At 37.6% G+C, this 17,038-nt stretch overlaps 1 protein-coding gene across 1 annotated transcript; it reads left to right on the top strand.

The window, feature by feature from the left end:
• The first annotated feature begins 2,468 nt into the window (after nt 1-2,468).
• Nucleotides 2,469-16,779, top strand: LOC149840757 (serine/threonine-protein kinase STY13-like). The gene is made up of 5 exons (XM_090005132.1): nt 2,469-2,607; nt 13,251-13,375; nt 13,500-13,658; nt 13,771-14,143; nt 16,548-16,779. The coding sequence occupies exons 1-4, from the start codon at nt 2,469-2,471 to the stop codon at nt 14,083-14,085; spliced, it is 738 nt and encodes a 245-aa protein (XP_089861258.1). The 3' UTR covers nt 14,086-14,143; nt 16,548-16,779.
• The last annotated feature ends 259 nt before the right edge of the window (nt 16,780-17,038 follow it).

The following is a 17,038-nucleotide window of genomic DNA, read 5'->3' as shown; positions in this document are numbered from 1 at the left end:
AACAAACTCTATAACGTCCCGTTTTATCCCGTTCCACCAGTATGTTCGCTATAAATCCTTAAACATCTTGGTGCTACCAGAATGAACAAAATACTTTGACCTGTGGGACTCGCTCATCAGCTCCTCCTCAAGAGCCTTCGGAACCCACCATCTGTCCTTGAATATAATAGTCCCATCCTCTTCATGATGGAACTTCACATTCAACTTCTGAGCGCTCTCACACAACTTCTTGAAGTCTAGATTAGCTGACTGTAGCTCCTCCATGCGATCAATGATCTCGGGTCGTGCTCTCATCCCTGCACAATAGATGTGTCCAACTTTGTCTGCAAATGGCTGCTACTTGACAAACTTCTCAAGTGAGTCCCAACTCTGACCAATCAAACTTGCTACCAAAATCGAAGTCTTCCTACTTAGTGCATCTGCCACTACATTCGTTTTACCTGGGTGGTAAGCTATAGTAAACACATAGTCCTTAAAGAACTCTAGCCACCTATGTTATCGCTAGTTTAGATCCTTTTACGACAAAATATACTTGAGACTCTTATGGTCAGCAGAACCTCAAACTGCTCTCCATACAGCTAGTGACACCAAATCTTCAATGCAAAGACAACGGCTGCTAACTCCAAGTCATGCATTGGGTAGTTCTTCTTGTGCACCTTCAGCTGCCGAGAAGCATAAGCGATAAGCTTTTCGTGTTGCATCACGATACAACTCAGTCTGGTTCTCGAGGCATCACTATACACCATGAACCCTCTTGATCCCAAAGATAATGTACCGACCCCAACTCATATCCCTTGAAAATGCAGATTTTTTTTTTTAAAACCATTATCCATACCAAACCAAATCTTTATTGAACTAACAAGTGAGAAGTCTCGAGACAATTGCATAAATGAAATTCAGAGTGCAATAACAACTAAATGAAACAAAAAGGAAATAAAAGAAGACTGAGCCACGTTGTCCATCTGTAATCTGTCTAGCAAGTGCGTGACACCCGTAACTTCTCCAGAAGCCAATCGCTTCACTAATCACTTGCGGCTATAAAAAATCACAAAAAAAGGGAGTCAGAAATCCGAAGAATTTTGCGTACAAATCGCTCTAATGAAATAAATGAGCATAAAGAACACAGATAAGATTTCATGCAATAAGTTAGAGGAATGCAATTATGATAATTACATAATTCAGTTAAGTATTCATGCAACATGGAGCATTTATTAAGCATGGAAGAACATTAATCAATAGCAGAAATCACAATTTAAGTAAGTAGGACATTTAACATGCATTAGAAATTAAACATCATGCATCCACCAACATGTAACCATTAAGTGAACAGGTAAAATATGCAGGATCTAATGCATAGAAGGAATATGCATGATTTATGTGCAATGCATGAACACTTTACTATCTTTCATTAAAATTGGCATTTCCATATGCATGCCCTATTAAATGCATACCATTTAAGTTTCTTTTTTTAATTACCGTTGCCTGCGGATACACCAAACGGGTAAAATCCCTGAGGATACAAGGCAAGAGGGCAAAGCCCTTGCCAGAGAACAACAAAGATGCAGGGGGCAAGCCCCTGCTCGAAAACAGGAAAGCAGGGGGGCTTCGCCCCCTGCTGACACAATGCAGGAGGCAGGGGGCAGAGCCCCCTGCCGAGAAGGAACAAGAGAGCAGGGGGGCTCCGCCCCCTGCTGAGACATCAAGAGCAGGGGGAGCCTCGCCCTCTGCCCAAGAGCACCAAAGAAAAAAAAGGGACAGGGGGGGAGGAACCCCCTTGTCGAAAGGCCAATGGCAGGGGGACAGAGCCCCCTACCGACAAAATGAATGGCAAGGGGACAGAGCCCTCTGCCAGCAAAACGAATGGCAAGGGGACTGAGACCCCTGCCGGCACAACAAGAGCAGGGGGAAAGCAGATCCCCCCCCTCCTCCCCAGCCGAACGAGCAAAGATAGGGGGAACGGAACCCCCTGCTGACATAGGGCTCAGCCCCCCTGTCGACAAGTGACGACGACAGGGGGCTGAGTCCCCCTGTCGACCCACTGCAAAAAGGCAGGGGGGTGACCCTTTGCCGACAAGAGGTGACAGGGGGCTCAGCCCCCTTGTCGACCTACCCTGCACAAAGGAGAAAAAGGGGAGGGTTTACCTCCGAAAACCGCAAAGGGGGGAGTCATCGGGCTGGAAAGAAGTGAAGAGGTGGTGGCCGCCTGCGAAGACTCAGAGGGAGCAGCGAGGATGCTGCTGTCGATTGCCAGCAGCTAACGATGTCAGGTGGCCAGAGGCGAAAAACCGCAGGTTATCGACCAGGGGAAACAGGGGGAGCCAGAGAATAGGTGGTCGCCAGAGCTCTCGGGCTCACCGGCGACAGGAGGCTGGTGAAGAGAGGAGACAGTGGCGGCGACGCTTGCTGGCGGCGAAAGGGGAGAAAGCGAAGAGGCGACTGAGGTTGCCGGCAGTCGAAGGTCACCGTCGATGGCCGAGGATGTCGGCAGCAGAAGATCGTCGATGGTTGAAGGGATGCCAAGGACTTCGATCGCCGACAGCAGCAAAGGTGGAGGGTTGGCTGAGGCCACCGGCGACGGGGAGGCCTGCCGGACGGAGCTGCTCGAAGGTCGGCGGGACGGAAACGCTCGCCGACGTCTCTGATCGTCGGTGGCAGCGTGAAGGGGGACGGGGCAGAAGAGAGAGAAGGGGCGAGGGTTTTTCCCCTCGCCTGAGACGTTGTGTCCTTTTAAGGACACCGACTTCTCGAGAGTTCGAGAAGCCGGGGCGCGGGTCGGCTCGAGCTCGGGTTCAGCCCGGATCCGGGTCCGACACAGGGGTTCAGACCCCGACTCGTGTCAGACACGATTTTTTTTTCCACGGTTGTTACAGTGAATGACCTCAATGCCCTTGATCTTTGGGATAAAGACAATAAAAAATAAAAAATAAAGAAAAAGAAAAGTCTATCCCAAGAGGACAGAACCTATTATAGGAGAAGAAGACATATACAGAGGTAAATAATTATATATATAATGTATATATACATACATTTTAACACGATCCGACCCGATCCATGTCACCGTCCATGTATATAAACCATGTATTTAGTTATCGGGTCTGGATATACCAGACCCGACCCATAGTGTAATGTAACATTAAATACATGTTTAGGTCACGATTTCTTTTACAAAAATCGTGACAGCCGCAGTCGATCTCTCTCCTTCTCTCCCTCTCTCTTTCTCTTCTCTTTCTCAATACAGGAACAAAAGGGAAAACTTACATGGTATCAGAGTCAAGATCCAGCTAAGGGTTGAAGTGGATTCCGAAGGTGCGGCAAATCAAGGTTTGAGGTCTATTCCTTCCTTCATTTCCTTCAGTTTTTTCCACGATTCCTTCATTTTCTTCAGTTTTTTTCCACGATTTCAATCTCCACCTTCCTTTTTTTTCTACCACGATTCCTTTACCGTTTTCCATTTTTTTTCCCCAAATCTTCCTTTAGTGGATTCACATCTCACGTGAATCCCTAATCTGCTCATTTTTCAAATCTTCTCTTAGTGGATTCACATCTCACGTGAATCCCTAATCGGTTCACGCAGGATTCACGTCACGTGAATCCCTAATTTTGTTCACGCAGGATTCACGTGAACGTTGTTCATCAAAAGGTCGTGAATTTCACGTGAATCTACTTCACGTGCATATTCTTTCTTATTCAGATCTCTTTTCCTGCATAACCCTAGTTGACATATAATCTGGGATTCAAAAAAAAAAAAAAAATTCTTTTGCTATCCAGCCTGCTGTGCGACAGTTCATTTCTTTGCTCTCTTTTGACTTTTCTCGTATCATTTGAGTTACGAGTGGTGAAAACACAGTTTTTCTTCTGACAGTTCTGACAGCTTCTGGTCGTCTATCTTTAAGTTACTCAGCGCAAAAAAAAAAAAAGGCGATCAGCAAACTTCGCTGACTGCAGACTGAGCACTCTGTGAATACTCCAAAAAAAAGGGGGGTTTCCTTTCTTGTTACAACTCCTTTTTCATGGATCTTCATTCCTCTTCATCCAATCTTTCCTCAAGTTTTCTCACTCAACTCGTTTCTGAAAAGTTAACTACCTCAAACTTCTTGATTTGGAAGAGACAAATCATTCCTTTTATAAGGAGTCAAGGTCTCTTAGGTCACCTTGATGGAACCACTCCCGTCCCACTCGAATTTGTTACGAGAGAAGAAAAAGACGACAAAGGAGTAAGTTCAATTGTGTATGTCAAGAATATTGAGTACCTCAACTGGGAAAGGAAAGACCAATCAGTGGTTGCATACATAACTTCCACCTTGTCCCAAGAGGTCCTTGTTGCCATTCCCGACAATTGTACTGCTCTACAACTTTGGGAAAAATTGGTTCAAACATATTCACGAGTTTCGCAGGCGAGAATGGTTTTTCTCAAGAGGGAATTCCAGATGTTGAGAAAAGATTCCATGACCATCATGGAATATCTGAACAAGATGAAGACTATCACAGACCAACTTGCAGTTATAGGATGCGCGGTGAGTGACAGCGATATGGTACAACAGACTCTGAGTGGATTGGGATCCGACTACAACATGATCGTCACTTCCCTATTGTGTCTTCCTGCCCTTCCTACCTTTGATGAGTTGCGAGCAAAATTAATTCAGTATGAGATGACTCTGAAAGGGTTCTCTGAGGAATCTCACGTTCACACAAATTCTCAGGAAGTTTTTGCCATAGGTATAACTTATGGTAGAGGACGCGGACGAGGAGGACAAGGGCGAAGTGGACACGGAGGGCGTGGTTTGCTTCCCATTCCAAATATGTTAGCTCATGCGCACGCGTCAAGATCCATTCCTACCTGCTTCCTTTGTAACAAAAAGGGACATATCAAGGCGAATTGTTGGCATAATCCAGAGAATAAAGGAAAGGGTCCACAGACAGAAAACAAAAGGAAGTTCTCAAGCAGTGGAGAGATTAAAGATCTGCTGATATCTGCCTTGTCAGAGTTGAAATTGAAGCAGAGCGATGAAGGCACCTGGTTTGTCGACTCAGGGGCAGCGACTCATGTAACAGGTGATGCAGGTAAGATTTCTAATCCCATTCCTTATTTTGGAAAAAGTAAGATTGTCACTGGAGATGGATCCCACCATCCTGTTTCTCATGTTGGAAAAACTGTCATTCCCATGTCAAATTCTACTCTTACTCTTTCTGACGTTCTTCATGCTCCTGACATTAAGAAAAATATTGTCTATGTTTCCAAACTTATTGATGATAATAATGCTTCAGTTGAATTCACTCCCTTCTCTGTGCAGGTCAAGGAACTTCGCACGAGGGAAACATTCGCTGAAGGAAAGAGATGAGGCAATATGTATGTCTTTGAAGAAGCTCCTTGTCATGATGTCCGCCCTGTCCACCTGAATTCAGAGTCTTCATTAGAGTCGTGTTCATCCTCTTCTGCTAATGTTTTTAGTATTTCTGAATGTAATAAGTCATTCTTATGGCATAGTCGATTAGGACATTGCGGGGGTCATTTCATTGAGAAACTTGTATCTAATAATCTCATTCCAAAAGAAAGTCTAAATAGGGATGAGAACAGTCACAAATGTTCCAGTTGTCTTTCCTGCAAGAGTCATGTATTGCCTTTTCATTCCATTAATAAGAGAGCTTCAAAACCTTTTGAGATAATCTGTTCTGATGTATGGGGACCCGCCCCAGTTGCCTCTGGATCTGGGAGCAAATACTATCTAATCTTTGTTGATAGCTATACTCGATACACTTGGATATATTTAATAAAAAATAAGTCAGAAGTCTTCTCTTTGTTTCAAAATTTTCTTTCCCTTGTCAAAAATCAATTTTCTGAGTCCATTCAATTTTTCCAATGTGATGGAGGTGGGGAATTCTCATCCCGTGATTTTATCTCTTTTCTTCAAAGTAACAGAATAAGAAGAAGGGTGTCTTGTCCTCACACCCCTCAACAAAATGGAATTGCTGAACGAAAACACAGGCATATCGTTGAAAGTGCCATGAGTATACTTCATGACAGCAATCTTCCCATCAACTTATGGACAGAAGCTTTCCATTCTGCCGTGCATGTGATAAACAGACTGCCTATGGTTATTCTGGAAAATAAGTCTCCTTATCACTGTCTTTTTGGAACTTATCCTAGTTATTATAATCTGTGTGTTTTTGGATGTGTTTGCTATGTGCATATCAATCAGTCCCTGAGAAACAAGTTTCAAGATAAAGCCCAAAAGTGCAGATTTGTGGGATATGCATATGACTACAAAGGATATAGGTGTTATGATCCCACTAACAAACGTATCAGAACCTCAAGAAATGTTGTCTTTGATGAACAAAATTTTGATCACGGAGCTGACACAACAAATATGTCACCTGAAATTTACTATCCTTGGCTAAGCTCAGAACTTTTTGCTGGCTCCAATGAAACATGTTCCTCAGATTGCGTGTAACAAGAAGAAGAGGTCTTTGAGGATACTGGGACGTCGGGGTCACAGAATGTCGAGAAAGTACCGGGCAGATATAAAGGCATTGTCTATTCCAGACAGAAACCGACAACATCAAGCCTTTTAGATCATGTCTCAGTCGCCAATCCTACTCCTTCTAATACCCTCGCAGTCAGAAAATCAAATCGCATACGACATCCTATTGACAGGTGGGTTAGTTATAACAACTTCTCCTTGGATTTTCAACTGTTTTTCACTGCCATCAATAAGGATGAAGAGCCCATCATGTATTATCAGGCAGCAGCTTTTATGAAATGGGTAGAAGCCATGAATGATGAAATACAAGCCTTACATGAATGTGGAACATGGGAAGTTGTTCCCAGACCACCTGACAAAAATGTTGTCGGATGCAAATGGGTCTACAAAATCAAGTACAAGCCAGATGGAACCATTTAACGATATAAAGCAAGGCTTGTAGCAAAAGGATTCACTCAAGAAGCAGAGCAAGACTATGATGAGACCTTTAGTCCGGTTGTAAGAATGTGAACGATTCGAATTATCATTTCCCTGGCTGTTGAATATGGATGGAAGTTGAGTAAGCTTGATGTAAAAAATGCATTCTTACATGGGGATTTGAAGGAGGAGGTATACATGGAACAATCCCCTGGATATCAAGAACAAATTTGTAAAACCCATGTATGCAGGTTAAAAAGAGCCATCTACGGCCTGAAGCAAGCATCTCGCTCTTGGTTTGATAGCTTCTCATCAGAGATTCAGAAACATGGATTTTCACGTTCCATGCTGGACCACTCATTATTTATTTTTAAAAGCCAGTCTGTGACTACTCTATTATTAATTTATGTCGATGATATTATCATCACAGGAAACTCTGCGGACCACATCTAAAAAATAAAAGACTTATTAGGTCAAAGGTTCAAAATGAAAGACCTTGGAGTTCTACGCTATTTCCTTGGTGTAGAAGTTGACAACCAGGCTCATGGATTGACACTCACTCAACACAAGTACACCGTAGATGTTCTCAGCAAGGCAGGCATGAAAGACTGCAAACCTCTAGGAACTCCGAGTGTACTTCATCAAAAACTTAGCGCTCATGATGGAGATCTGTGTGATGACCCCACCAGGTATCGCATCATAATAGGAATGTTACAATACCTCACATTCACTAGACCTGATATTGTTTATTCAGTCAATCAAGTGTCTCAATTTATGCATGCGCCACGTACTGTATGGAAGCGGTCAAGAGGATCATTAGATATCTGAAAGGGACTATTGAGGATGGATTGATATATTTACCACAGTCCCATGGCCAAAACAAGCACGAAATTACTGTATATTGTGATGCAGACTGGGCAGGAGATCCCGACGAAAGAAGATCTACATCAGGATATTGTGTCTTCATTGGAAGAAATTTAGTCTCTTGGAGCAGCAGAAAACAAAAAGCTATAGCTAGATCCAGCACTGAGGCTGAATATAGATCCATGGCTGCTGCCACTGCCGAAGTCACATGGATCCGGCATCTTCTAACTGAAGTAGGAGAAAAGATCTCCCACACTACCTTGCTCTGTGACAATCAAAGTGCTATCAATATGTCATTCAATCCAATACATCATAGTCGTGCCAAGCACATTGAGATCGACCAACACTTTGTGAGGCAGAAGGTTGAAGAAAAAGAGATTGAACCTGAGTTTGTCAGTACTGAAAGACAGGTTGCAGACATATTTACCAAAGGGTTAACCAAGGATCGCTTTTGGATGCTTAAAAGCAAGTTGTTCATGGTCCAAAACCATGATCAACTTGAGGGAGGGTGAAAAAGGTGCAGGATCCGACCCGATCCATGTCACCGTCCATGTATGTAAACCATGTATTTAGTTATCGGGTCTGGATATACCAGACCCGACCCATAGTGTAATGTAACATTAAATACATGTTTAGGTCACGATTTCTTTTACAGAAATCGTGACAGCCGCAGTCGATCTCTCTCCTCTCCCTCTCTCTTTCTCTTCTCTTTCTCAATACAGGAACAAAAGGGAAAACTTACACCCCCCGCCTCTCAAACTTACAATGAGTTATATTGTTATACCAAAAGTTTGGAAATACAAAAAAAAGAACCAATGGGGATAATCCAAGTCTTCAAGAGTCTTTTATTGGAAAATCATCATTTTCATGCCACATTAGAGAATTTTGTTAATAAATGTCTTTATTGGTGATCATCCTTAAATGCCTTCATCGGCTATTTTCATCTGCATGATATGATACATTTGAAGATATTTTTTCTCAATTCATCGCATCTTTAAGAGCTTGTAGAGAGAATAAACCAAAAGGTTTCAACTACACAAGGAAAATATCCTAGATCAATAGTTATAAAGATTTAAAATCAATATATTTTAAAACAAGAATAGAATTTTCAAACAAAGTAGTAATAATTTTAGAAACGTTAGATAATCATTAAGAAAGATAAGAGGAGTACTCCTCAGGGATCAATTTTTATGAAATTGAACCATAATCTTAAAATCAACATATTTTTCAAGAAAACATAAGATTGATCATAAGAAAATTTGATCATTAAAGGACATATGATTCATCAAGAAGAAATAAACAACTATGCATAAATAATATCCCAAGTATTTCGATCATGCATATAATAAAAACACGGCCTAAAAAAGAAGAGCTAATTAAATTCATGCATACAATAATGTGAACAAGCTAATTAATATGAAACACACATATATGCATCATGCAATTAAAGCATATTTGATGCATATAAAACGCCAATAAAAAGATAACTTTTTTTATTAATAAAATGCACATAACATGCATGAATTTATTGTAAAGTATCAAGTAGCCTTCAATTACAAACCAAAGTGCCCATCAATATCAAGTGGACAACACACAAGTGTTTACTTAAAGAACACACTCGCAAAACCTATAAAGGGGCACATACAAGAAGGTTCACAATATAAAGAATGAGATTATCATAAGTATGCAAAAATGCTTTATGTTTTTATCCATAAACATCTTCCATACAAGGAAAAAATAAGTAGTAAAAATTTAGAAATCTCAAGGAGAGATTTTAAAAATTTCACATAACAAAAAAATGATATTTGCAAATCAACCCCAATTTGCGAAAAATATGAAGAAATTTAAATTCTCACAATATCAAGAAGGAATATTTTGCAAACTTCAACAATAGTTTGACCACTGCAAGCAATCACCTCACTAAGCCTCCAAACCTCAAAAATCAAGTGTATCAGCTACTAGAACAAGAGCATAATCACTATGTCATTAAAGGCTAAAGTTACACAAAAGTGTGAATAAACATCTCTTGTCTACATATAATGACACTCAAAACAAGTGTAAACTAGAGTAAGAGTATAACAAGAATGTCACTAATAAGCTAAACACACACACGAAAGTGTGAATAAACATCTTTTGTCTAAATATAATGACACTCAAAACAAGTGTATCAGTGACTAGATCAAGAGTATAACCAATGGGTGCACATAACTCACCACATTTAAACTATCCCTTGTCTATATTAATGACACTTAAAACAAGTGTATCAGTGACTAAAACAAGATTATAAGAATGTCACTAATGGACAAAAAATACACGAGGGTGTGAATAAACATCTCTTATCTACATATAATGACACTTAGATAATAGGCATAGTAGGAGAAAACATCCTAGGTAAGAGAGCTTGTAATGGAAACAGGCTAATGTCACCAAGAATATCAATCTTTAATAATATTTTAAAACACCATGGTTTCAAAAATAAATAGTCATCACATATACACATAATTATAAGCATCTATAATAAAGACAATGACAAAAAACAAATGAGTGATTCAACACTCACACAATTAAAGATCACATAACTACCAGTTAGAGCCAAACTATAAGTTGATAATCTAAACTGACATAAAACGAGTTGCACACAACTCACCCCAACAAACATCTCTCATTCAACAGTAATAATGTAAAAAAAATTATGCATCATATAAAAGTCTATGATGGACAAAACAAATGCCACAAGAAAACAATAAATACTCACGAAAATCAATTTTCAAATAAATGATTTTATATATAAGAACCGATTTGGAAAAACGAAGTTTTAAATCAAATTCTAATACCGATAGATGAAAATTTCGAATGAGTATAGTGCAATCATATGCACAACAAGATGACAATTGATGCAATCATATGCAATATCAATATAAGCAAGCTATATAGAGAGATAACTCAATTTAGATTACAAGTCTACCATGAGACAATTAATGTCATATAACATTAAAGAGGGTCAAAACATATATAGAGATTCTCAAAGGACCATATAGAAAATCAAGTACATACACAAGTACAACTAACCATGGATACTCATAAAGAGATAAAAAAACTCATGTATATGTAATTAATATACATAACTTAAAGACACATATCTTATACAAAAGATATGCATGTGATAAATTAAGGCACTAAAGGCACAATATAAAAATTTATATTTTATAAATAACAAGTATGCAATGAATCAAGGGTTTTGGAATAAAAGATACACATGTTCACCAAAAATTTAAGTGGACAAGTACGTTCATCAATAATGGACAAGTACTAAAGTGAACCATGAGGGAAACATATATAACACCCATAAAGAGCAAACACAAAGAAGTTTCTCACGATCCTCAACTTAATATTTTATTAAAAACCAAGTATGCAACACAATATTTAAATCCCATGCAAAACATGCTATGAGAAAAATAACATAATCCTAAATACCAAAAAAAAGGATCAACAAGCGAAACACTTAATATCATAACTAGTGTCCCACAAAAAGATTATAAAGGACATTTATTAAAGTGAATGACTTCCCATAAGAAATTATGCTCAATACCTTATACACGAATAATCTTATTCATCATGTAAGGCAATCATAAGTGCACAAGGATCAAATATCAATGTAAAAATTATTTATTCATAATGTATATCATAATTTTTAATACTTCATATGCTACTTTTAATATACAAAAAAAAGATTAAACACAAGTTTAAGCAAAATTTTATATGATCATATTTGTGAAATACACACAACACCATTATTTTAAAATATATGATAATTTTTCAAAAAAGAACAAAACAAAGTTCAATAATAAATACGAACATGATTTAACATTTATAATCATGACTTGTTCAAATAAACCATCTAAATGCCAACAATACATGCTCAAGCATACAAGATTGTATACATATATATCAAATAAAGCAAGTTTTGAAAATTTAAGATTCAAATATGATTTAAAAAAAATACATATAAATCTAATTTCACAAGATTAAACAAATAATCCTTATAAAAACAAGTTCAATGATAATTAAAAAAAAATATTTAAAGTTTTTTTTTGTTTTAATAAAAGATAACATATATATATATATATATATATATATATATATATATATATATATATATATTTAAATATAAAGAAAATAAGTGCTTCCTTATGCATAATGCATGAAATAGATAATACAATAAATACTTAAAAATATAAGATACATGTCAGGACTAGATTTCCTTTGAATCTAAGTCACACAGCGATCTTGAATCTTTCACGAAGCACGAACTCGAACCAAAGAATCCCAAGACAAAAAAAAGGCAAAATTTCAAGAAGAATTTTTTGCCTCTGATACCATGTAATGAAATAATGGAAAATACAAAAACAATGCTACTGAGGGCTTACAATATCACAATCACAAAAGTGCATAAGCACAAACTAGTGCTACTAAGAGCTTACAAGATCACAATTGCAATGTGCATAAGCACAAGTCCACTACGTGACAACACAATAGCCAACAAGGGACAACAACACAAGCACTAAGTGCATATAAAACATTAAAGGACTAAATAGAAAAACACAAAGTATAAAAAATATTCATCTTTATTGAGCATAAATAATACTTAAGAGAAGCATTATATGAAATGGGAACAATAAGTCCCTTATATACAAAAAGAAGGGAGCTCCCATAGAGTTGTTGGGATGCTTCCAATGACTCTAAGGGTAAATGACCTCATTGCCCTTAGTCTTTGGGATAAAGACAATACAAAAGAAAAAAAAAAGTGCCTAGAGAATATAACCTATTACAGAAAGAAAAGATGTGGTATTTACCTATTACAGAGATAAATAACTATATGTATACATGCATCTTAACATCAATGTTGTAGCTTGCATGTCAAGAAATTTGTCGGATGCCATGAAATGACAATGCCAGCAATTACTCATTGGTCTAAGATAAAAAAAGACAAAAAAAAAAACGATGAGTGAGGTAGAAATGGGGTATGCGTAGCCTTAGGATGATGTGTATGACAAAGATGAACATCCCTGGGAGGATATGTATGACGAAGATGAGACATAGATGCTTCATATGTGATTTTATGGTTGTATTTTGTACAATTCATCATTGTTTCATGTGTTATGATTTTTTTAAAAAAATTGCTAATATTTTCTGATATTTTAAATTTTGATTTTTTTTTATTTAAAAATTTATGATTTTTTACAATACAATACAATACGATACGTATCTTATTTTGGGCCCAACCGATACGGGTAACAATATGATACTTACAACCGTGGTTCAAATGCTCTTCATCCTTTAATATTTATGCAAGAGATTAATGGACATTGTGTAGTTTGATTAATTGGTTCTTTATGTGAGCTTTATGTATTCTGCAGCCGTCAAGTAGACTGAAATAGTAGCTTCTTAGTGTTAAAAGTTAAAACCTTCCTCTTTTTCTATTTTCCACAGAAAACTTGCTATTAACAGAAGACCAGAAAACTGTTAAGCTTGTAGACTTTGGTTTAGCAAGGGAAGTGGCTTTAACAGAAATGATGACAGCAGAAACAGGAACATACCGATGGATGGCTCCAGAGGTGTTGGCAACTTGCCGTTCTTGCATTTTTCTTTTCTTTTTATCTTTTAACTATTTTCATAAGCTTCATTGATTTCCCCAAGGTTGGTTTTTGCTTAATAGCCTTATGCTGTGTACTTCTGTAGTTGTACAGCACAGTAACTTTAAGGCATGGAGAGAAAAAGCACTACACTCACAAGGTTGATGCTTACAGCTTTGCAATAGTACTGTGGGAGCTGTTACACAATCGTATGCCATTTGAAGGCATGTCTAACTTGCAAGCAGCATATGCTGCTGCATTCAAAGTAATTTTTTATTATATTGATTTAATCTCTTTTTTTTCCTGGCTGTATTATATCTCAGAATTATAGCTGCTTTCTTTCATTAGTAAAACCTAAACGTTCAATTTCTTTGCAGAATGTTAGGCCTAGTGCAGACAACCTTCCTGAGGATATGGCTTTGCTTTTGACATCATGCTGGCAAGAAGACCCCAATTCCCGACCAAACTTTAGCCAAATTGTGAATATTCTCCAAGAGTTTTTATTCCTTATCTCACCTCCAATGCCTGCAGTTCACTCTCGCATGATTTCCTCTGAGAATGTAGTCTTGCCTCCAGTGTCTCCTGGCACTAGCTCTTTGATTGCTGTACGGGATGATTTAGGTGAAACACAAAAGATGAAGTTGACAAACAAACCAAGAGGTTGCCTATCCTGCTTCAACCAGTGTTGTTGAAATCTGATGCAGAAAAGGATCTTTCCGTAAAAGCCTTTCAGCATAAGTAAAGCTTGAGGTAATACCTGATCATACAATGCAATTTTTTTCTGTTTTTCATAACATGTCCCATCATGATGCTGCATGCTCCTACATTAGGCCTTTTCAGCTGCGTCATGGACTTATGCTTTAGTTTGAAACCAGATTTGTGTCTACAATCTGTGTGTTTGTCTATGTATGCATGTGTGTGTATAACATGTGTACTTCCAGAATGGTGTCGTACCCATCTCTACATGGGCACTGGTACTTCATTGGGTATCAGTTCGACCAGTTTTGGATCTGACCTGATCCATTACCTGTTTTCATCCATTTTAAGGTACATAAAGGGTTGTTTTTATCCATTCTTGCATCACACACACACACACACACACACTATATATATATATATATATATATATATATATATATATGTGTGTGTGGGTGGGTGGGTGGGGGGGGGGTATAAATATTGGCTTCTAATGAAGTTAAGGAACTAATGAGTAGAAAGCACTCTTTTCTTCAAAAACTTCCAAGTCTTTGTAGATCAAATGTTATGGATGTGATCTACATGGTTTGTTTAGTAGGAAACTTGTCTTGAATCACGTGATTATGACAAGTAATTAGGTTTTTAAAGGGGTTCAAAAATCAACAGCGCACAATGTGCCAAAATTTCATAACTCAAAAAGTCACATTTTTACATCAGAAGAGCACTATCCAAGGTTTGATCCTTAGCAAACAAACCATGCTGAATACATCTATGTGGTTAGATTGAGTTGATACTTGCACCTATGATTCCTAGCTCATTAGTTCCTTACCTTCATTAGTAGCAAACATTTTTCACATATATATATATATATGTGTGTGTGTGTGTGTGTGTGGTTTTGTACCATGATACCTTACGGTGGTACTCTCTTGTTTGCATAGATCTAGCCACCAAATGGTAAATCTAATGGTACAAATATGTTTAGCATGATTTATTTAGTATATTTGGTTTTATCATGTTTAATACACCATTGGATTAAATTTTGAGAGGGTAAAAATCAACGACTCACAATTCATGAAAATAAGGGTGTTTAAAAATGGTATAAAACATCATATTTGAGTCAACTTTAAGACATGAAAATAATAAATAGTATTTGTTAAGCATGATCCAATGATTAGATTTTGCTTTTGGAGCTTAGATCTATGTAAATCAAACATGTACTACCGTAAGCTATGGTGGTACACTATCACCATAGAAGCACATCCATGCTAAATGGGCACAATGCCAAATAAAACATGCTATTAGATTTTCAGTGTTTTTTTTTTGCAATTCTAACCCCATAGATGTGTTCAACATGATTGATTTACTAGAAATTGACACTGAAAAAATGGTATTTGGAGTCTCAAAAATTTATAAAAATTATAGGCAGTTGATTTTTGAAACCTTATAAAAATCTAGCAATGCATCATAATCAAATGCTCTAAGAATTGATTCCTATAAAAAACAAGCATATATATCACATCTGTATGGTCATAATTTAGAAAAAAAAAACTAAAAAACTAATAGCAGCATGTTTCATTTAGCATCGTGCCCATTTAACATTGATGTATTACCTTTTATATATATAATATGGGTTAATATTTGGTGTTATTGAAGTCAAAATTATATGGAACTAGTGGGCTGGAAATCATAGGTTCAAGCTTTATCGACTCAATCTGACCACATAGATGTGTTCAAGATTGTTTGCCAGATCGTGTTATTTCGATCGAAAAATATGATTTTTTGAGTCATGGAATTTTAGTGCACTGTGGACCATTAATTTTTGAAGCCCTTAAAAAACCTGCTTATTTGTCTCAATCATATGACTCAAAACTCATTTCCCGCTAAACAAAACTTGTATATCATATTCATAGGATTTAATCAGCAAAAGAAATCTAAGACCTATGATTTCCTGCTCCATAGTTCCATATAATTTTGTGCCTTCAATAACACCAAATATTAACCCTATACACACACACACAAATGCATGCATACATAAATTTTCTCAAAAAACATATATGCATATTATGTACATATACATATTTACAGCTATGCTGTCATATCTATAGTTTTAGAATTCCCATGTCATTGATTTCGCACCTCTCTCTCTCTCTCTCTCTCTCTCTCTCTGACTTTTGATATATATGGTGGGGGATGTGTCTTACATCCTTATCCATCTATGCCTGGCATTGTTTACTTTAATTTGGTCATAAGTTTTGGTTTGTGAACATCTAAGACAAGAGTGGTGGAAATATCCTTGGTTTTTTTGAAATAAATAGCAGCCTCTTCGACATAAGAATATCCTTATTGTTAGAACTTGGTTTTTTTCCATCTTGTGTAAACATAGGAAGTCATATCTTCTTTTAGCCTTCTCCCCTTTTTTCCCATGCATTTACCAGATAGTGTTTCGTTTGGTTTGCAGAAGGAGGTGAAGGGTACTGCATTGCTAGGCCTAGATGCTGTCACATCCTTGTGTGGTTCTAGTCGGATGTTAGTTAACAGTTTTTTGTTGCTTCAAGTAATTTCATCACCTCTACATGTTGCATTGTTGGAGAGGCAGTTGTACTTTTTGTCACAGCTAATGGTATGTGAGGCTTTGTTATCTCAGAACTTCTTCTTCCTGCTTATACAAACCGCCTTGTTCAATCCAGAAATAACTTCTGGCCTTTAGAGTTGCTTTAATCATTCTAAGTTTCGTATTAGTCCTTAAATTTCGGTTTCAGTCTGGACCTCACCTGATCCGGATAGTACCCGACCAGTTTCCCCCCTGGTTAACTGTGCTTCTTTCCCGGCACACCCATTGCAAAGAGATGATCTATAAAAGGGCACACGAAGGCAGAAAGCAATCCAAGTTCCTCCCAAATTTGATCGCTCCAACCCTGCAATTCCACTACGGGCACTTCTAGGCTTTAC

Source organism: Nuphar pumila, chromosome 4, assembly GCF_984573655.1.
Source record: "Nuphar pumila chromosome 4, dmNupPumi1.hap1.1, whole genome shotgun sequence".
Classification (NCBI taxonomy): Eukaryota; Viridiplantae; Streptophyta; class Magnoliopsida; order Nymphaeales; family Nymphaeaceae; genus Nuphar; species Nuphar pumila.
Note: the sequence above shows the minus strand (reverse complement) of the source record. Positions and strands in the feature narration are given on the sequence as shown.